Consider the following 23,170-nt stretch of genomic DNA (forward strand, 5'->3'; position numbering starts at 1 on the left):
ATTACAAAAAAATTGAGGTTTTTTTGTGATATAAAAGAAATGTACATAATAAGCTGACTTTAATTGAAAACTTTACAATATCTTGTCTTAATAAGATATAGTTGCTGACATAACTTTTACTCATTCTATCATAATCTAAGTCTGTCAATGTCAATTTGACATTTCGCATTTGTGACTATAAATTTGTTTCAGCTGCTAAAAATAATTTTACAATTTTTACAGAAGTCGCGCTAAAATGGCTATTTCTAGATTAACCCGACTTGTGGTACAATCTAAAAACATCTCAAAACATGAACAGGTTATACCACGAAGAACAGCCACTACCACTCCGACTGGTGCTATACTTCCAGAACCAGAAAAGACACCATTCGGACTCCTGAGTATTGTTTGTGCTGTCGTTCCAGGACTATTAATCGGAGCTGCGATAAGTAAAAGCATTGCCAATTTCCTGGAAGAGAATGAATTGTTTGTTCCTTCCGACGACGACGATGACGACGACTAAGTATTAACCAGGATGGATTGACAACGATGGTTGACGTGAAAGTATTTTATTTTTTAACTAATAGATCTAATGCGGGTATATGAATAATAAACAAGCTTGTTAAATACAAATTTATTGTGTTACAAAAACCACATTACGTATTTAATGACTTTGTGCTAAGTTATTAAATATAACTAACTTAATAATTAGGTGGTTACTCAAACATCATTTTAGTTGTTACAAAACTTTAAGTAATACTTATTTACAATGTAGATATAAGTACATATATTTATACATGATAAGCAAGCTATATACATTAATTTGAATTTCTATCATAAAAATCACAATATTCGTAAATATATCCCGGGTAACAAATTATACAGTCTGTGCTGAGCTAGTCAAATGTTACTCTCAATTTAGTTGTATTCAAAAATCTCATTGCACTTGTGCTTAATATTAAGAAAATGTGAATAAATGTCTTCTGAAAATGGCATATTCAGTCTTATTTTTTTTAATTCCCATTCATTCAAATCCTCTGATGGAAGACTTATTTAATATGAGTTTGTGGTACATAATATTTAACATTTATAAAGTTTCCATAATTCAATTGCATATTGATCAATTTCTGTTAAAAGAGGTTTTGCTTAAATATAAATGATAGTTTGGTCTTATCCTAAAAACATTTTCATTACTTTTTAAATAATATCTCCTTCATCAAACTTCAGACATGTATACTTGTCTGTGACTAAAAATGTATATATTTAAAATAATTAATTATTATCATGTCTAAAGATATAGTGTAGTTCAGAAAGGCGATACTGTTTGCTGTCAAATTTTTTAACTTATATAAATAGTAACTGATCAATGATTAGTCTCAGTTGAGTATGTACCTAGTAGTTGTCTAACCAAATATGTGTCGCAAAAAAAAAGTAGAAGATTGAAAATCTATTCCAAGTGTAGGAGTAAAGATAAATAAAAACGAAAATATTTATTTGTTATGAAATAATTGCAATAGATTATTATCTGTGGTACATAGAAAAAATCAATTTTGAATGTATTTTTTATAAGTAGTTATGTGGTACCGACATTTTATTAAAGATAGATTATATGATAGATAAACAGACAAGCTGTTTGTAGTGCATACTACAGCAGAGATATTAGCAAATAGCATGGAAGATGTTGATCTAAGGTTAATTTACCTTTACTCCTCCAGTCTTTGGATGTAAACATGTGTACAATTGAACAATAATTTTAATGTGGTATCACAAAAGTTATCTTCATAACTCGAAATCAAACATAATTTCTTTGAAAGTGTAATAAAAAGCACTGGTGCGGTTTTGGATAACTTTTTACTAGGTGGCACCTCTTTGGACTAATTTGCCAGTAATTATATATAATAGCAATGATGTTCTGTAGTCCTTAATATTGAGTATAAAAATACCAGGACTAGCGTGTAAGGAAAACCTCACAGTCCAAATGTTTATGCAGTGGCATTATTCAGGAAAAGATTGTCTATATTGTGATTTCTTAAATCAACTAACTAGATGTCAATTTACATTGATTATAAAAAAATAATACTTAAATGCAAAAAAGCAGTAGAATTTAAATGTATGTCAAATATTTAAATGTAAAAATTAAAAGGTATCATAATATAGTTTTATGACATGAGGATACAAAGATATATAGTTCTTAAGAATACATATTGCACACCAGCAACCTACTAGAAAATTTATTGAGAAAAGTAATTTGTTCCTGAAAGCACTTGTTATATTAACTTTATCACAAACAAATAAGTCTTATTGGTGTTTCTCAGTTTCAATAGTTGCAAGTAGTACAATTTGTTCTAATGGAGAAGATTTAAAGTGGGCAACTTTAAATCTTGGCCTCATGTTTAGTTTACAAATCAAGTATTTCATTTTTGGTTTATATATAAATTTTGAAAGAAATCATGATGATAATTTAGTAAGAGCAACAATGTGTAACGTCACAATGCGGCCAGTCAACAGTAAATATGAATATTAGCTGTTGCACAATATTTATGCTGAAGTACTATAATTGATTTTATATCTTTGGTGTCAAATTTCATAAATCATCATCAAAATGGTTTCGATTCTGTTATGTACGAATTACAAATTTAACAGGGAATTTCCCTGCTACATTTGCTGTTTATTTTGAGTCCAAATAAGGTATATCAATATTATTATGTCTGTAAATTTACAGATAAAGCAGACCAATAATATAATTACTTTTCCTTGTTTGTTTGATGTAAATATTTTAACATGGACTTTCATAAATAATGAGAATAATTTAGTGTGTTATTCAGGAGGTCTCTTGTGCTCTCCCCAACCGTGGAAGCACTTGGTGAACCGCCGCGACTCCTTGTCCTTCAGTGTGAGGAACAGTTTCCGCGTCCTGTCTGGTTGCATTGTCTTCATGTGTTGGATGTATACCTGTGATGTTTAATTGTAATATTAGTGATATAAAAGATGATATAGATAATAGTATATCCTAGGGAAACATTGATGAATAGAATTAAATGTTGGAATAATGCCATTGCAGTGACTAAAGCAATATTGTGTATGATATCCGTTTATAAATTTTTACCATTTTCAATTTATAACTTAATTAGATAGGTAAGATAGCTTAAGCTACAATGGGTTTGACATGTCGTCAGGGTAAAAACTATTTTGATATAGATAAAAAATATATGTTAATAACTATTGATACACAAGTTGTTTCAACTTTTTAAATGGAATACATTTTAATTTAATACTTTTTTGTATCAAGTAAAATAAAATGAATTTAATTGAATATATGGTCCCAATATAGTTTTTAATCACAAATTTAACATGATAAAAATAAAAACAGCTTACAGGCAATTAAGGAATTAAACTCAACAATACAAAACTGAACTAAAATAAGAATTTAGTCACTGTTAAAATATTCAATAATTTAATATTTGAAAGTGACCTATAGACCATGTTTTCATATATTACAATAATACATTTTTTATGTATTTACCTGAGCCGATTTGTATGCCAGTTTGATTTCAACCTCGGAACACCGCGCTCCAAGCCACAGAAACACTTGCTCTCCATTGTCCAAGATCATAATATCGTCATCTGCTAGGTCGTCCTTTTAAAACAAATAATATTATAATTTTGACATGATAAATAAAATTTTCAAATGAAAACTTTATAATATATGACAAAGCGCACTTATGTTTATAAACTCTCTTGCAGCATATTATCTTATGCGCTGTTTAGGCAACAGCCAGGTGTGTCCAGAGATATATAAGAAAACTTTCTGTTTAGGCAAATCCGAGACGATCTAAAACAGGTATATAAATACTTGTGCTTCGAGGTAAAAGGTATAAAAATCTCAATCAAAAGTGCTCGTATAAGCCTACTTTAATTATATTTTAATTTAATTTGATTCATTAACAGTCTCAAGGACTTGTTTCGGCATGACTTGGGGTTTTAACATAGAACCTCGGGCAGTTTAGCAAATATGTAATAATATATTTTCAACAAACTTGAAAGTCAGTAACAGAGATGGCCCAGTGATTAGAACGCGTGCATCTTAACCGATGATTGCGGGTTCAAACCTAGGCATGCACCACTATGTATATGTGCTTAATTTGTGTTTATAATTCATCTCGTGCTCGGCGGTGAAGGAAAACATCGTGAGGAAACCTGCATGCGTCTAATTTCATCGAAATTCTGTCACATGTGCATTCCACCAACCCGCATTTATACAGCGTTGTGGAATATGTTCCAAACTCTCTCCTTAACGGAAGAGGAGGCCTTATCCCAGCAGTGGGAAATTTACAGGCTGTCACTTTTACTTTAAACTTGAAAGGAACTGGACACCTATTGTTATTTTTAAGGTGGTTTTTATTTTAATGTAATAAAACTGTAATTCTATTCATACGGCATACCTGACAAAAATCTGTACATTTCTCGGATACAGTGAAGTATCCCTTCTCGTTGGAACATCGGAACAGACGGGTGAAGTTGAGGTAGTCGGCGTCCGAGTCGTAGGGCTTCCGTCCGCCCAGAGCGACCCAGAAGAAGTTGTCAGGCTCACTGCCTTCGGCTAGGACCTGTTAAAATCAAATATATTTAATTCTTTTTTTAATAATCATAACTTAACGTAATTACACGTAGGCAATGATGTTTTAGTAAACAGATATGTCATTAACGCGCAAAAAGTGAAGACTAGAAAACGTCCTAATTGAGACGTTTGCCTTTAGTCGTTTCATCATAATTATGTAGTAATACGTTTTGCGTAATTAAAACATCTAGTTATCCCTTTTACTTCTTGTTTTTATCAAGCTTTCCTTTTTACTTGTAACGAAATGTAAAATAAACGGTCCCCGGCGCGGCACACTTTTTTTTTAGTATGGGTATAACATATCTGTTTATTAGAATATCATTGCACGTAGGCTAATGTTAGTAGAAGAATAAATCATTAGTTAGTTAATGTACAATTGTCTATTTTAAATCAAATACCGCCATATGTATCCGTCAATCCACATTGGAGTAGGAATAGCTTTGAATAACTTTGTTCAGATGGACATAAATGAAAGTCATATTGTATTGTGTATTATTTTTACTTACTTGAAGGCTGACCCAGGGGTTATTGAACTTCTCGTCGGCGATTTGTTCGATGAGTCGCGCGGAGTCCGCGTCGCTCTTGCTGCCGATCCACGCGTACACGATCGCCGAGGATTGCTCCTTGGAGCCCTCTAGCGGCACGTTCAGGATGTAGCTACACGTAAATAATTTTGATATACTAATTGTTACATAAGTTGAAATATTTGTTAAGAAAAAGTATTTTCTTTAATTTGAATTCCACTTATGAACTGTCATCGAACGCATCATGACAACTAAATTTTTTTAGCTATGAAAAATATTAATATAGAAGCAATCTCAGAAAAGTAGAGAATTTGGTAATTTAGGAGAAGACATTGTTAATAGTAACATTAAATGTCGTTCTCTTACAGAGACATTTATTTTCTTTAATTTGAATTCCACGTATGAAATGTCATCGAACGCATCATGACAGCTAAATTTTGTTAGCTATGAAAAATATTAATATAGAAGCAATCTTAGAAAAGTAAAGAATTTGGTAATTTAGAAGAAGACATTGTTAATAGTAAAATTTAATGTCGTTTCTCTTACAGAGAAACTCAATTATGTTTCATTAACCGAGTTATTCTAATAAAAATAATAGAATCTTATTTATTTCCTTAATTATGATATGAAAAAAGACAATTATAGTACGACACAACTTAGATGTCGCATAGGCTAAATTCGTAAAACCGATCACATCCGAATTAAGTACGTTATCCCAAATTATCAATATTTATTCCTCATGCGAATATGATCTTTACACAAACGTAATAACTTGTAATATCATATGACCTAATATATCCGTCAATTTGACGCGTCGATATACATGCACTTGCTTTCATTGACGCGTGAATCTATATCGACGAATAGCGTCGAATGGCGCGATAGGGAGCTATTTCTATTGGTCGTGTAAATCGGCAGTAATCGGTTTTATTTTCATTCCATTGCATTTTCCGATGCTACAACTAATTTGCGTCGTACTATACGATGTTTGTGTAATATGTAATAGCTGAGAAATAGCTCCCTATCGCGCCATTCGACGCTATTCGTCGCTATAGATTAACGCGTCAGAGAAAGCAAGTGCATGTAAATCGACGCGTCAAATTGACGGATATATTAGGTCATTTGATATTACAAGTTATTACGTTTGTGCAAAGATCATATTCGCCTAAGAAATAAATATTGATGATTTGGGATAGCGTACTTAATTCGGATGTTATCGGTTTTACGAATTTTGCCGATGCGACATCTAAGTTGTGTCGTACTATATATAGATAAGGATATATGATATATGGCTAAATGTCATTGTAAGGGGGAGGATCTCTGACGTGATTGGTCGGGCGGTTACCAGAAGGCGCTGTTGAGGTTCGCGGCGTCTGCCTTGACCTGCACGAGGCGCGTGCACAGCGCCGAGCCGTTGCTGCGCAGCTCGAACAGCTCCACTGCTGGGCGCTCGCCCGTCTGCGCACACACACACACACACTGACGTCACACATAGGGCACATACGGCGTGCCGCCGTAGACTATGCTATTGGCTACTTTATTTCGTGACTTACAGGCATACAAGTTAGCCAATGAGTAAACAATAGTTACGTAAATCATTTGAAGAGCATGCACTCATCACTTTTTAAGAAATAGGGAAGATGCAATATTTTTATTTTTGTGTTTATTTTAAAGAACTCCATATAGCATAGACCACAACTATATTAAAAATCTAAAACACTGTAATTTAAGGCAAAGAATGAGGTTTCAAAATGTCAATTTAAATTTTCGCGCGAAAACGGCACTATATCTCGTATGACGTCACTGCTGTCTGTGAATGCCCTTTGATCGTACTTGTCCTCGCTGGCTTTCATTCTTATGTATTTTTCTCGACCTATGTGATACTTTTTTGTAAAAATTTAAAACGGGCTGTCGATACAACGCAAATAAGCTTTGTTGACATATGTTTGTGCCTATTTACTTGCATGAATTATTCAAATAAATGGTTTTTGACAGGACCTTCTGACACAAACAGAGATAAAAGTGGTTTCAAGCTGAAAAGAGGAATCTGGAGTCTGCTTTCACAAACCCAACTTCCATTTTAATTCGAAAAACGCAATTAATTTTCGTTTCAATGTTCATTTTTTTACAACTATAACCTCAAATACGTAGTCATCACAGGAGTGACGTCACTGAACGCTCTATTAGTGTTTTAAAATACGTTCCATTTCACGTTACTTTAATTCGTAATTATTGTTAAAAAACAAAACTATATCAATTATTAACCTTGCAGTGGCCCTTCTTTTATATTTTTTTAACATTTAGATAGCAATTCTTTCATGAATATTATATTTGCATGTTCCCTATTGAAGAATATCAAAGACATATTTTATTCATAAAACAAATTGAGATACTTAACCAAACGAACGTGAAGTTAATATTGAAAAAGGAGTAGTAGCGATTTGTGCACTCTTAGAGAACAGTATCTCACCGGCTTCTGATTCCTCTTCCCGTCTCGTATGATGAATCGTCTCCGGAAGTGCGCCATGAACTTGAGGCTCTCCTGCTGCTGGTGCGTGCGCACGACGTCGAGCCGGCGGCACAGCTGCTTGAACTTGCGCTCCAGGCCGAAGGTGAAAGTGAGCCAGCCCATGTTGGGCGCCCGCCGGCCCTGCCAGAAGTACACCACCCACGACGCGCTCTCCGCCTCCGCTTCCGCTTCCGCCTCCGCGTCCGCCGCGCCCGAGCCGGAGCTGTCGTCTTCCGCCTGCAGCGTCAAATGTTTAATGTTTCATGCCATTTTAAATCCAAATCCACAAATATTAATACGATAGATTTTATCATGTACTAACCATGCAAGCACGTTATTTATTCAAGAAAAAAAAGTGGGTATATTAATTTTACAAGAATTATTTATTTATTACTTTATATGGGTATATCATATTTGAGGAATATGATTAATAAAAATATAATAATAAATTTAATTTTTTATTGTTATAGAATAACAATAATTAATTTGTGAAAACATATACGTATATTTGGCACACTCTTGATAATAATTTATGAGAGGAATACCGAGGGGTCATCTATAAATTTTATGACCTATAGTATAGGTCCTATACTATAAGCATGATTTGAACAAACCTCGGCGGGCAGCACGTATCTACACAGGAACACGTAGCAGTCGCAGCTGTAGAAGATACCCAACTCCTGGTCGGGCAGGCGGACGAAATGCCGACCCTCCAGTACGAAAGCTTCCATAGCCTCCAGATCCTCGTTCCATTCATCAGCCAGGGTCTTAGCTTCCGTCGCTGACATCGCTGGCTGTCGGGGCGTGAACAGCGCTGACAGATCCGTCCTGTTTGAAACAAAAAAAGTAGAATTATGACATTTGACTAATCGAGCGGATCAATTCTAAAACCATTTTGTTGTAGATTCTCTTGCAGATAGAATGTACAGTCGGGGTAGGCAGGGGTGTATTTAGGGGAGGGCAACCGTGGCAACTGCCCTGGGGCCTCCACATGAGTGGGGGCCACATCAGTTTTCAACGAGTTAACAAATACCGAGATATAGTCAAATTATAATAATGTTACTACGTAATATTTTAAAAGTTACCGATACAAAGTAATTAGGTCATAGCTTACTGATTGAAATAAAAAAGTAATTAATTCATGATAATATAATTATTAGGTTATTCACGCTTCTGTTTGTCTAGGGCCCCCACTGCTTTGTGGCCCGACTTTAAATCCGACTGTAGGAAAAGGTTCGTCACCTTAAGGTCTATTTTCGTGTGCTCAGTATGAGCGATAAATTGCTTTACCGATCGAGAATGACATATTGTGTCGCAATGATTTGACGTTATTCAAAAGGTACTAGAGGTAAAGACTTGATAAGGGAATTAATTAGAAAACTGATGAAGGTTTTTTTTCGACTGTACATAACTAAACGATCAAAGCTTGCGTTTAATTAATTTCACGAAAAGAGAAAATACTAGTTAGCAACTTGAAAAAGTAAATAGCTGTTCTTACTTTTTTTTTAAATTGACTATTTAATTAATATGTGTTCTTATTTAAATAAAATATAAATAAATATGAGATAACATCACATACATTACTCTGATCCCAATGTAAGTAGCTGAAGCACTTGTGTTATGGAAATCAGAAGTAACGACGGTACCACAAACACCCAGACCCAAGACAACATAGAAAACTAATGGTAATCTACATTGACTCGGCCGGGAATCGAACCCGGGACCTCAGAGTGGCGTACCCATGAAAACCGGTGTACACAACACTCGGCCATGGAGGTCGTCAAAATTTAAAATTCGGTCATAAAATATCATTTCTTAAGATAAGTTTATAACAAGACCAACTTGGTCTCCTGTTGTTTAGCCCAGGAGGCGAGGTCGGCGCCCGTGCGAGCCACGGACTCCGCCGTGCGAGTGAAGTCCACAGCGATGACCTCCTCCCAGCCCAGGAAGTACGTCTTGAACACCTACACAACACGCAAGTATCAATTTCAGTAAACTAGACTACTGGTAGTGTTTTGTAGTATAAAGATTATTCCAACCATAAAGGGACAGAAGCCAAATAAACAATAGTTGACATTTACCGGTTCTTTGATAATCGATGGTCCTTATGGATTTGTAAAGACATGGGGTTTTGAATGACGATCGAGCTGTTATTGGAACTTTGGAAGTAAAATTAAAGCACATTAAGTGTATAAGTGCAATAGTGCTGTCTTTTAAATAAATATTAATCAAGAACTGTTAGTTGTGTACAATATATGAGCTTTAAGCAAGTCACATGGAATACGGAAATCTAAGGTTATTTTTCTTCCTTTCTTCTTCAATTGGTACAGTCTATATCGGTCGGCAACACGCGGCCCGCGAACACCTTCTTTGCGGCCCGTAAATGTTTTGTAAAAAAAGTTAACAAATATGACAGGTAACATACAAGGAATGGAATCGAGATGGCCCAGTGGTTAGAACGCGTGCATCTTAACCGATGTAGTATGAAGATAAATAAGGGCATGGTGTGTGCGCGTGTGCGTGTGAGTGTGCGCGTACGTGTGTGTGTGTGTGTGTGAGCGCGCGTGTATGTCTGCGTATGTATGTGTGTGTGCCTGCATGTGCTTGCGTGTGTGTGTGTGCGTGTGTGAGTGCGTGTGAGCGCACCTGCGTCTCGGTGCCCTCCTGCAGGCGCGTGACGAGCGCGTGCGGCAGGCGCGGCGCCATGCCGAACAGCTCCTGCGCCAGCTTCACGGCCGCCGCGCGCACCAGCCGCGACGACTTCTTGCCGAACCTGACACGATACAACACAATACCCAATGTATTTACAAAAGGGCTTTGAATGACATTTCTATTAATTGCTTGTGATCAATGATGTTTTAGTAAACAGATATGTTATTAACGCGCAAAAAGTGAAGATTAGAAAACGTCCTAATTGGGACGTTTGCCTTTAGTCGTTTTACGTAGTTATACGTTATAATACATCATAATTGGGTAGTAATACGGTTTGCGTAATTAAAACATCTAGTTATGCCTTTTACTTATTGTTTTTATCAAGCTGTCATTTTTACTTGTAACGAAATGTAAAGTAAACGGTCCCCGGCGCGGCACACTTTTTTCTGTTGTTTAGTATGGATATAACATATCTGTTTATTAGAATATCATTGCTTGTGATCCTAGGATTTCAGTGGTGGGTAAACCCGTCATGCCTTCGTTCGGTTGAACACAATTACATTCTCTAGCTGTTTGTCACTACTCAGTACTATTTTTTTTTTTTTTATGGTATAGGTTGGCGGACGAGCATATGGGCCACCTGATGGTAAGTGGTCACCATCACCCATAGACAATGACGCTGTAAGAAATATTAACTATTCCTCACATCGTCAATGCGCCACCAACCTTGGGAACCAAGATGTTATGTCCCTTGTGCCTGTAGTTACACTGGCTTACTCGCCCTTCAGACCGGAACACAACAATACTGAGTACTGTTATTTGGCGGTAGAATAACTGATGAGTGGGTGGTACCTACCCAGACGGGCTTGCACAGAGCCCTACCACCAAGAAAGCTAGCTCGAGGATACCTTACCATACGAACAAGTCCTGGTGCGCGTCGAGTATGTAGACGTTCCTGGTGGCGAGGATGTTCCGTTCCAGCACGCCGCCAGCCTGCGGCAGCTCCAGGTAACCCATGCCGAGCTCCACGCGGTACAGCCTCGGGGGCGACCACGTGAAATCTTCCGGCACGTGCTCCTGCGAAACGGATACTTATTGCTATGTGCTCATGGGACAACATCACATACATTACTCTGATCCCAATGTAAGTAGCTGAAGCACTTGTGTTATGGAAGATCAGAAGTAACGACGGTACCACAAACACCCTGTTATATGCTCATGGGACAACATCACATACATTACTCTGATCCCAATGTAAGTAGCTGAAGCACTTGTGTTATGGAAGATCAGAAGTAACGACGGTACCACAAACACCCTGTTATATGCTCATGGGACAACATCACATACATTACTCTGATCCCAATGTAAGTAGTTAAAGCACTTGTGTTATGGAAAATCAGAAGTAACGATACCACAAACACCCAGACCCAAAGACAAGATAGAAAACTAATGATTTTTCTACATCGACTAGGCCGGGAATCGAACCCGGGACCTCGGAGTGGCGTCCCCATGAAAACCGGTGTACAGACTACTCGACCACGGAGGTCGTCAAACGTCGACGTAATATGTGTTGGTACTTTAACAAATACTGTAATCGTTACAAAATATATTATATTATTTCATAATAACTTTTATCGTAACATGGTGTTATTTTTCGTCTATTTTAAATTTGGTCAAAAGTATATAATGATATAAAAATTGTCTTAATCATATGAACCTCGGCTACAAAAGGTGCTTCGTCCGTATATTCCAAAATCTGCAGGAATCCTTTTGATTCCTTGCCGGGCAGCTCCGATATTAACTCCGCCTTGTTTTTCCTCTCCTCCTTGTTTATCTTTTCCGCGAAAAGTCGCGCTTTCGATTTTAACGTGTTCTTTGCTTTTTTTCCGGTCCTGAAAGTTAATACACATGTAACACATGATTTTTTTTTAATTTGAATATGGTGTCAGGCTTAATAGCTGCGTATAGTAAGACACAAATTAGATGTAGCATCGGAAAATGCAATGGAAAACCGATTACTGCCGATTTATACAACCAATAGAAATAGCTCCCTATCGCGCCATTCGACGCTATTCGTCGCTATAGATTCCCGCGTCAGAGAAAGCAAGTGCATGTAAATTGACGCGTCAAATTGACGAATATATTAGGTCATATGATATTACAAGTTATTACGTTTGTGCAAAAATCATATTCGCGTAAGAAATAAATATTGATAATTTGGGATAGCGTACTCAATTCGGATGTGATCGGTTTTACGAATTTTGCCGATGCGACATCTAAGTTGTGTCGTACTATATAAACATACCACAAGTATATGACGAGGCCGGTGTCCAACACGAACACGTATCTGGGGTCGAGCGAGTCGGCGCGCACGGCGACTGGCTCCAGGTGTATGGAGCTGCCGGCGCCGTGCACGCGGTACAGGCGCGTCACGTAGTGCTGTGGGACACAAACCATATCAGTTCCAGCTGCAAACACTTAACGACAACTTTTACAAAATTCTTTGCAACTGTCCCAGCATAAGCCTGTATATGGCAGTACAGATAAAACATATATTTTTTCTAGTTGGGGAGATTGTCTCTTGACAAAATGAACAGCTGCTACTTCTGCCATAGTCAATGTCAATGGCAGCGGTAAATGTACATAAATAACAAACGTTTATCTCGAATAACCATGACAATATTTAGCTACTTCTAAAATAGTCTATGGTAATAGACAGAGTAATTGCCATTTTTAATAACGGATATAATAGACAATTTATGTTCGTTTATATACTATATAGTGTAATATATAATGTGAGCATGTAAATCTAAGGTCATGTTGATGGTCAGTCAGTCAGGTCAGTAGCACTGGGATACATTTCAGGTATGGGGTGTCTCACCGGGTCGTCGACGGTGAAGAATCCCGAGGGCGTCCGGCTGCCGTTGATGTAGACGGGCGGCGTGGGGAACAGCGCCAGGAACTCCGGCGACTCGTCGCTCTGCTCGTGGCGCTGCGTGCGCCTCGCGCCCAGCAGGTTGCGTAGGTTGACGGCGTGCATCGCCGCGCACGCGCCCTTGTCCAGCTGCGAACGCACTCACTGTTCAACGCTCCCACGAGTCAACGACGGGAACACGAGCGACACACTTACTGTTGCCTTGGAACCGATCCAGAAGTGTATGTCCCACGACAGCTGCCCCTGTTCTTCGATGGATGTCTTCAGAATAATGTAGCAATCGCCCTCAAAGAATTTTCCATGCGCGACCTGTTTTTATGGAACATTATTAAGATCTGTTATTCTAATTATTTGTAATACTTTTTTACTTTTTTATGGTATAGGACGAGCATATGGGCCACCTAATGGTAAGTGGTCACCATCACCCATAGACAATGACGCTGTAAGAAATATTAACTATTCCTTACATCGTCAACGTGCCACCAACCTTGGGAACTAAGATTTTATATCCCTTGTGCCTGTAGTTACACTGGCTCACTCACCCTTCAAACCGGAACGCAACAATACTGAGTAATGTTATTTGGCGGTAGAATGAGTGGGTGGTAACCTACCCAGACGGGCTTGCACAAAGCCCTACCACCAAGTAATACTTCTATTTTAGTAACAAATCACCTCATCGACGGGAGCCGGTATGAAGTTTTCGATTTCCCAGATCTGTAGCCCCGGCGTCTGTCCGGTGTCTTCGTCGAAGAATTCTGAATAGTCCAACGGAGGCTTCTCTAAGCTCTCGTCCCAGCGTTTTGGTCTGTTAAATAGAATACTCTAGAATAAATTTTATATGTACTAGTACAGGCATTATATCATTCCTCAATTGTATCGTTAACACTCGTGGAGTATTTGTAGTAGAATGTCATGCATCACCAAACGTAGTACTTACCAGTGCTATATTGATATTATTGATACAGCGGTGTTTTATGTTTAATAAACAGGCGGATGTGTATGTATATGTATATATTTTGGTTTGAATTTTTCAAATCATTACATTTTGATCTCAATTAAACAATTGACAATCGGCTCTGTGTGTTTTTCATTGGTCATACTTTGTAATTTAAAATATGTGTTTTTACAATAAAAATATCGTCATTGTATATTAGCAAAACAAATTCGCTCCCTACTGTCTGGCCCTATGTATGCTGAGATCTTTAAAATTACGCAACGGATTTTGATGCGGGTTTTTTTAATAGATAGAGTGATAGAGGAAGCTTGGTGTATATAATACATGGACAATATAATAAAGACACTGATAATTTTATATGTTTCAAAATTGATGTGACAATAAACAAATTCTTTAGAATGTTTGGTATCAGTCTTGCACCGGTGCGAAGCCGGGGCGGGTTGCTGGTACCATTTATATAACGTGCTTTGTTATTTCTGTTCATTAGCAGTATGAACGTAAGCTATGAATGGTTTATATGAGTTATTTGTGTGTTTAAAATAATTAAAAAATATCTCATGCATATTATTTATGACGACCTCCATGGTCGAGTGGTGTGTACACCGGTTTTCATGGGTACGCCACTCTGAGGTCCCGGGTTCGATTCCCGGCCGAGTCCATGTAGATTACCATTAGTTTTCTATGTTGTCTTGGGTCTGGGTGTTTGTGGTACCGTCGTTACTTCTGATTTCCATAACACAAGTGCTTCAGCTACTTACATTGGGATCAGAGTAATGTATGTGATGTTGTCTCATATTTATATTTATTTTTTTATTTAAATAAAATCAACTCCTTATATATACACATAAAAAAAGTCGTTTTTATTTGAAAATAGAATTTTGTTTTGAACGCTGGGTCCTATTTTGCCGATTTATGCAGTTGAGTAACTGGAATACCAAATGAGTGTATTTTAGACGAGGTATAAGTATGGCACTGACTTGAGCTCGCTGTGCGGCAGGTCGGCGTCGCGCGCGGCGTGCTGCGTGTTGGCCTGCTCCTGCATGCCGCGCAGGATGAGCGCCGAGTCACGCTGCTCGGGCTCCGCGCGCCCGCGACGCAGACGCAGCTTGCGCGCTATGGGGTCCGACTTCGAGCCCGACACTGAACGACACCGTCGTACACAACATGTTATACGATATAGGCTACGTGCAGGGCCGTATTTAGGGGGCAACCGGGGCAACTGCCAACTGCCCTGGGGCCTCCACATTAGCGGGGGCCACAGTTAACAAATACCGAGATATAGTCAAATTATAACAATATTACTACTATATATTTTAAAAGTTACCGACACAAGTAAATAAATCATAGCTTACTGATTGAAATTTAAAAAAAAAGAATTAATTCATAATAATATAATTATTAGGGTGTTCACGCTTCTGTTGGTCTAGGGCCTCCATTGCTTTGTGGCCTGAGGGCCTCCAAACCTTTAAATCCGACTCTGGCTACGTAATAAATGCAAGTGTGGCAGAATACAAATTGACGCTTTCGAGAACAGAATAGTGTAAACTATATATACCAATATATCTACCGTTAAGTATATGAAACATCATATGCTTCCATGGATCAATGTCATCGGATACAATCGGAATCTCTATAGGGATAAAACACGAACATTTTGTTTTTTTGGTAATGGTATAGCTTGCTAAAATTTACATTGCGTTAGGGGTTTGACCAGGTTTGTATCGGTACCACCCGCTCAATATTTAATATTGTTGAGTCCCGGTTTGAAGGGTGAATGAGCTAATATGACAGGCACAAGGGATATGACATCTCAGTACCCAAGGTTGGTGGCGCATTGGGCAGGTAAATATTTCCAACAGTGCCAATGACTATAGATAGCAAGGCTATGCCTACCTTTATCATAATAACTAAACGCATTGGCAGTTATCGCATTCTGCAACGCTCTGATAACTTTCAACTATAATGTTATCTGACATTCTTGAGACACCTTTTGTCTGTAATACACGTAAACACATTTTGAATACAAAACTAAAATATTTTCTATTTTCTCGCATATACTCAAATTTATTTCTACTTGGATAAGAGACAATTATTGAGATTTAAATTATTATGATAGGGATGACCGACATATTTCGATACGACGGTTCCCCCCATCCCATCAATCGTAATTGTGCGACAGTAAATAACGTGAATGTTACCGGAATAAATAAAAGCAATGGCCGTAAATACCTCGCAGTTGGACTGGGTTCGGAGCTTATTGCATCTTGCTGCCCGAATGCGGGTTGTCTCATTTTGTTTTCCCTCGCCACGAGCACGAAATGAAGTATAAAATCGAAATGCTTTATGGAAGCATTATACTTACTTATATATGTCACTAACATCCCTAACACTACTCTAAAAAGAGATGAAGTATCAAAATAAACACAGCGGGTTTTCGTTCTTCTTATATTTTTTACTCAAACATAAATTAATCAAATGAAAATCGAACCCGTAATCATCAATTGATATTAACGTGTTCCGACCACTAGGATGTTTCTGCTCACATCGGAATAGCTAAAGTTAAGTAATATTTGATACTTACAGCAGGGCGCCGAAAGCTCCGGCGTCGCAGCGCCCGCCAGCTGCAGCTGGGTTTGCAGAGAGAAGTCGATGTTGTAGTACTGCAGGCCGGCGCCGCGGGGCCGCTCCACGGGCTTCGGCGGCATGACGAGGTCGGGGTTGCCGTGCAGTTGTAAACTCTCAAGGTCGCTCAGTAAATGTATCGCGTCCGGTAACGTGATCAGCTTGTTACAACTCAGATTGAGTTTCTTTAAGGATCCGCATCTGTACAGACGGGTCATTTGATACAATATTGTTTTTAAACAATAAATAAAAATAAAAACCAAAAATACATATAATATAATCTAATAACATGTGTTTAGTCCGGTTTCTCGTATTGGAGCGTCTCGTGTTGCGTTTTTTCCGACATATTGACGGAGGGAAATTTGTGCTATATCAATAATAGAATCTAACCTTACCTACACATAAACTTTATATCAGCGATTGATAGTTCAACACCTATTATCAATACAAAAGTCACTCTCGGCTGTGTGTCTGTTGCTTCTTCTCGGCTAAACCTCAGAATCAATTTTCACGACATTTAGTATGAAGGAAGATTTAGGAATATGATCTTTATCCAAATCCGCAACAGATACTTGGTGGTAGGGCTTTGTGCAAGCCCGTCTGGGTAGGTACCACCCACTCATCAGTTATTCAACCGCCAAACAACAGTACTCGGTAGGAATACTTAATATTTCTTACAGCGTCATTGTCTATGTGTGATGGTGACCACTTACCATCAGGTGGCCCATATGCTCGTCCGTCAACTTATAACATAAAAAAAAAGATATTTGACAGCAACAGTTCCTATGCAACAAACGTAATAACACCACTGATCACTTGCGGAGTGTTTAATTTCATTGTTGTATTTGTTTTGAAACGGGTTCAGTTTTACGTTTATGTTATATTTTCTAGATAATTAGGACCCAGATGGATTCTCTGTCACATTATAAAAACTCGAAGTAGAGCAAGGGTAACGACACGTTATTATCAATCTTAGGTTACAACATCATTTTTGCCGTAACCAGGTTACGCTAGTCATTGAAGATCTTATATTAATAGCTTTAATCTATTTACGTATTATATATGTTTAATTATTATCAATAGCTGTCAATTACATTAAACACATATTGATAATTGATGTATATATTACGTGTATTATAACAGCGATTATATGTCTTTTAAGTAACATACTACACAACTCGAGTATCCTTAAACGGTTTCTCCGTTTCTCTATTAATAAAAAAAGCAATTAACTACATTTAATCTGTGAAATGAAAATATACAAAAGTAAGGACTATTTTATCTATAACTATACTATTGATGAAAGCTGTAGAGCTTGTTTGTTTATCACGCGAATATTAGCACCATCTCATCCCATTTATTGATAAAGATAATTAGATAACACCACGCTATGAGTGGAGTAGGAACGTTAAACGCCGATGAAACCATATAGTCAATACCTAGCTCTTATAATGATCTTAAATCAAACAAATTTACATTTTGGTTAAACATTTCAATTTTATAATCCATATTCATTTTATAAATGCGAAATTAACTGTCCGTCTGTCTTGCTTTCACGCCAATACTACTGGACTGATTTAAATGAAATTTCGTACACAAATAGTCTAGAACCTGAGAAATAAAATAGGCTACTTTTTTTGCAAACAAAGAGGACCTCTTTGTATATTAATCATCGAGGTAATATTTTAAGTTAATTTATAAATATATTCATATTCTACGCTAGCAAAGCCGTGGGTAAGAGTTAGTCGTTTCTAACAAGTACAAACCTGCACAGTCCTTCGGGTATCATTTCTAGAACATTATTAGCAGCTGAGAATACTTCCAAGTTCCCGAGCTTGCCTATACCGGAAGGTATGCCCTCGAAGTCGAGTTTGTTGTCATCCACGTGGAGTCGTCTTAAATTCTGTAGTTTGCACAACGAGGCTGGCAGTACGGTCAACTTATTTCGTGACAAATTAAAACTTTCGAGTTTTTGCCAAATATCCATCGCTGGAAGAGACATTACGTTGGTTTTTTAATGGATAAAGTTTTAATATTTGTTTATTGTCACGTTCATTCAAAATGCAGATGGCCCAGACACGATGATGGAGGATTCCAAATAAGCCTAACAACAGTTCTTCTTAAATGCAGTATAATATCACATACATGCAGCCACGGATCAAATTTTGCCACAATTCAAATCAAATTAAAACTTTCTTGATTCAAGTAGCTGTATGCTCATAATGCAAAAACACTTTTCAATCGCAGGTTACGGTTTTAAATTAAATACGAAGCTACAGAACATATTATCAACCAATTTGGGTGAAATTTACTAACAAAAGCTGTAATATAACACGTTTCTGTTCTTTGTATGAAAACAAATTCGACCACGAAACAAATAAACTCAGAGTGCGTAATACCTGAACTATACTGAGTGTATCTAGTATTCTACGAAGATAATAATCTGCTTTAATTATACAGAAAAGCGCAATAAATATACATAAGTGAAAACACTTTCGTAAGAAAAATTATTGTTTGGCAGCTTTAATGCTATTCATTGACTATTACATGCGTGAATGAATATCGAGCGAAATATAAGGCATAGTGTCCATTTTATGTATGGTATTTTAGTTTTGTTATTCTTGAGAGATAATTATAAAAAATCTTGTGTACGATAAACTTCAATTTTAATAGCGAGATTTTATTTATTCTTTTTTGGGGACTTTTTACCGGTAGTCTCATCGTTCCCTAAATAACATTTCCACCGACCGACAATAATAATGACCACAACTAATAATCATAGCTGATTTTAACTTAAGCTGGTAAATCATTATAGCCATATCCGAGTCGAGTAAAGACAATGCGCTTTGAAAAACGCCGACATCCTTTAAGTTGACGTAGAAACTTCGTCAAAACCTTATTTTTAATATTTGTAAAGGTGACTTTGAATAGAAAGAATGTCTTTATTCAATAACCATTTATCCTGCGATCAACGAATCAACGAATGCTAAGCCAATACATTTTATCATCTACATAGTTTTTAACGAGTATTATGCCTGGATTATACAATTTATTAATTGGTAAAGGTAGTAGATACATATATAGTTATTGTTCCAGAATAAAGTTCTGCAACATACAACGTGCAACTTGCCTTTCCTTAAAATATTTTATTGAAGCGTAAACTTTGCGTGTTACAATAATCAATAATATTAATTTCCATCGCAAATATCAGAACACTGCTCTGTGTCTGTCTCGTTAGTCTAGTGGCTAGACATAAGATCACACAATCCGGAGTCTTGGGTTCAAACTCCAGGTTCCGACCTAAAGAGAGGCATCCTACGTCTTCCCACTTTCCCGTCGTATTGATATTGTCATCCCATCGGATTATGGGGGCGAAGAAAAAAAAAGAGTACAACTGTATTTGCGCAATATATTGCGCAAATACAGTTGTACTCTTTTTTTTTCTTAAAATGTCTTGTAAGCACGTGAAAATTCAGTATTGCCTGGATTTTAATTCGCAATCATCGATAAGGATGCATGCGTTCTAACTACTGGACCCACTCAATGGAGTTGAAAATCGTATACAATATATTTCTATCTAGATTTATCTATCAGTATCAAAGCAAGAATTATTAAAATATATGCAACTCCAAATTAATCAAAGAATAATGAAACATTTGATAACTTCTATTTATAAAATACATTTAATAATATATATATTAAACGTTCAAAGTTTTAAATCACGTTTTAGTAGAGTAATATGAAACCTTGATCTAAACACGGCAAAGCAGGTTTTGAACGCAACTTGAAGAGGAAACCGTGCCAAAGGTAACTTTATATAGAAGAGAGAGCATGTTTAATGTTAATGTACCTTTTTGTCAGTTCAAATAATACGGGAGCAGTATCATGTTCTTTTGTTTAACTCGTTAATATAATCCTATGTAATATTATAAATACGAAACTTAAATACAGAATAGGGGACATAGAGTACATAACAACATTTGCAGGTGAAACCGCGGGCTTTCAGGATACTACAGCAATATAAACTAAATCTAATAAATGTCGCAGATTTTTGCATTATTTATAATGTTGAAATATTCGAACTTATCGCTGAACGCATGCTTTCCAATGCGAGTTTGAGTTTAAGAATATTAAGTGCATGTAGCAGATTCTTATTCAATAATAAGCACACAAAATTTCAGTTCTCTTCCGGATATGGTGACCAGACACATAGAAATTATGTAGGAAAAAAAAAATTACACGCAGTTAAATGAAATGTGGAAACAGATAAGATAAAAAGTAACGAAATTCTTAGTTTCAAATCAACTTTAAAATATTATTTGTTAATTAAAATATGCTTCAGGCTTTTTAAAATGAATATCGATATACATAATGACAATTTTATATCAAACTAACTGAATCTGATAGATCTCTTGACATATACATTTAAACTATTAAATACAAATCTTGTTATGATGATCGTTAAATGTTATGGTTGTATATGTACATAAGCACAATCAAGGATAACCATCTTTATGTTGGGTATAACATATTTACAAATGTCAGCTAAAAATTAATTGTTCCATACCTGTCGAAATTTCAGTGATTTCATTATCACTTAGATTGAGCCTTTTCAAATTCTGTAAGGAGTAGAGTGCGTCAGGTACTTTTGTCAATGCATTTTTAGATAAGTCCACATCGGACAAGTTGCAAAGAGTGTCCAGTGACGTTGGCAGATTAGCGAGAGTTCTCTGTGTATTTCTCATGTGGAGAGTTTCCAGACTTTGTAGTGATGGTAACTGCCTAACAAAATAAAAAAAAAAAATTATTGATATTTATTTAAAGGTTTTATATAAATCACATATTGTATATGTGACATGAATTTTTTGTAAATAATATAAATATAACAGTTCACATAATAGTAAATATAGATCATAGTTACCTCAACTGAAATAGTCCAAGTGGGTTGTCATTAAGTATAAGAGTCTGCAGGTTAGCCAGTCTTCTAGTTTGAGGAGGAAGAGTCTCCAGAGAATTATTAGAAAGATCTAGAAATAATAGATCTGTCAGCTGTACAAACAGTGTCGGTGGTATACTTTCAATTCTAAAACAAGTTATTGCAATCAGATCAAATTTACCAACACAAGAATTTTAATTGATATTTAAAATAAATAAGCATATTAAATATTCAACATTAATCAACATTTTATTGGATAACTTTTTGTAATATCAACGAGTAACTCTAGATATGACAAAGCATTCCTTACAAATATTTAATTTGATTATATTTTAATTTGTTTAATAAAAGTAAGAAGCAACTGTAACCATTTGATAATAAGTTGTCATCGCCTAAGTTAATGTATTAAGTATAAACTTGTTTGTACATTTAAATTTTAATGTTATGTCTATTGCTCATGTAGTTATAAAAACACACTTATCATTTCAAATCTACAACCATTAATAGAAGTATCAGTATTTGTGATAGCCCCCCAAAAAAGGTTGCACAAAGCCACCAATATATTTTTGTTTATTTAGTTTTAAATTATTTATCTATTAATTAAGCAAAATTGTTTATGCTCATTTGAAACAAAAAGAAAATAATGAAGAAATAACTATTGTTGTCCATTTTTATATTGAAAATGTTTATACTTACTTATTATTACTAAGGTTTAACACAAGAAGGGATTTGGCTTTTTCTAATCCTTCAGGTACTTCTTTTAGTCTATTATGTGATAGGTCTAAAGTTGTCAATTCTTCTAAACGAAACAATTCGGCAGGTATTCCTGAGCTTTTCACCTTGTTGTGCCTTACATTCAATGAACGCAAACATTTTAATTCTGTCAGTTCTCCAAATAACTTTTCCAAGTTATTCTTCTTCAATGATAAATTTTCCTACAACATTTTTACATTTTTAACACAGTAAAACAAAGTTTTTAAACAATGTCAATGTTGATAAAAGGTAAACAATATATTATTTACCAATTTCATAAGCTTTCCTAATTCCTCAGGAATTTCCTCTAAATTTGTTTTATCAAGTCTGAGCCATTGAAGCCCGGTCATGTAACGAATTGCATCGGGAAATTTGTCGCCCTGTAATTAAAGTAACATTTAGGCCACATAACATAGGAGGTTAGTGATGATATCATAACGAAAATAAAAGGCACTAATCGCCTCAAACTTACACTAAAGTCATTGCAAGTGAAATCAACACCACGCACAAAAGGCAATAAGCCTGTATTTGCCATGTTTATAACTATATTGAAATTTTAAAACATTGGTTTCGTCTGTGCTCCATGAAATACTCTGATTCAATGAAAAATAAGAAATGTCTATATGAAAATGACAATTGACAACGGCTGTCGTAGAATGATAGATGTAAGCTATGGCAGTTTAAATA

The 23,170-nt window shown here is 36.2% G+C and overlaps 2 protein-coding genes across 2 annotated transcripts; one reads left to right on the plus strand and one right to left on the minus strand.

Annotated features, from left to right (window-relative positions):
- The first annotated feature begins 142 nt into the window (after positions 1 to 142).
- Positions 143 to 974, plus strand: LOC124534447 (essential MCU regulator, mitochondrial). Its single transcript, XM_047110334.1, has one exon. It carries the CDS (start codon positions 236 to 238, stop codon positions 500 to 502), a length of 267 nt encoding a protein of 88 aa, XP_046966290.1. The 5' UTR covers positions 143 to 235; the 3' UTR covers positions 503 to 974.
- LOC124534448 (protein flightless-1) lies at positions 599 to 23,115 on the minus strand. The gene is made up of 23 exons (XM_047110335.1): positions 22,956 to 23,115; positions 22,753 to 22,863; positions 22,427 to 22,665; positions 21,716 to 21,877; positions 21,362 to 21,576; positions 18,561 to 18,783; positions 16,754 to 16,995; positions 15,150 to 15,312; positions 13,890 to 14,022; positions 13,413 to 13,526; positions 13,164 to 13,346; positions 12,588 to 12,721; positions 12,000 to 12,174; positions 11,196 to 11,359; positions 10,277 to 10,403; positions 9,473 to 9,594; positions 8,245 to 8,458; positions 7,592 to 7,867; positions 6,467 to 6,579; positions 5,104 to 5,254; positions 4,422 to 4,586; positions 3,503 to 3,616; positions 599 to 2,931 (listed from the first exon to the last, which is right to left on the minus strand). Exons 1-23 carry the CDS (start codon positions 23,016 to 23,018, stop codon positions 2,797 to 2,799), a joined length of 3,738 nt encoding a protein of 1,245 aa, XP_046966291.1. The 5' UTR covers positions 23,019 to 23,115; the 3' UTR covers positions 599 to 2,796.
- Between the last annotated feature and the right edge of the window lie 55 nt (positions 23,116 to 23,170).

Source organism: Vanessa cardui, chromosome 12 (assembly GCF_905220365.1).
Source record: "Vanessa cardui chromosome 12, ilVanCard2.1, whole genome shotgun sequence".
NCBI lineage: Eukaryota > Metazoa > Arthropoda > Insecta > Lepidoptera > Nymphalidae > Vanessa > Vanessa cardui.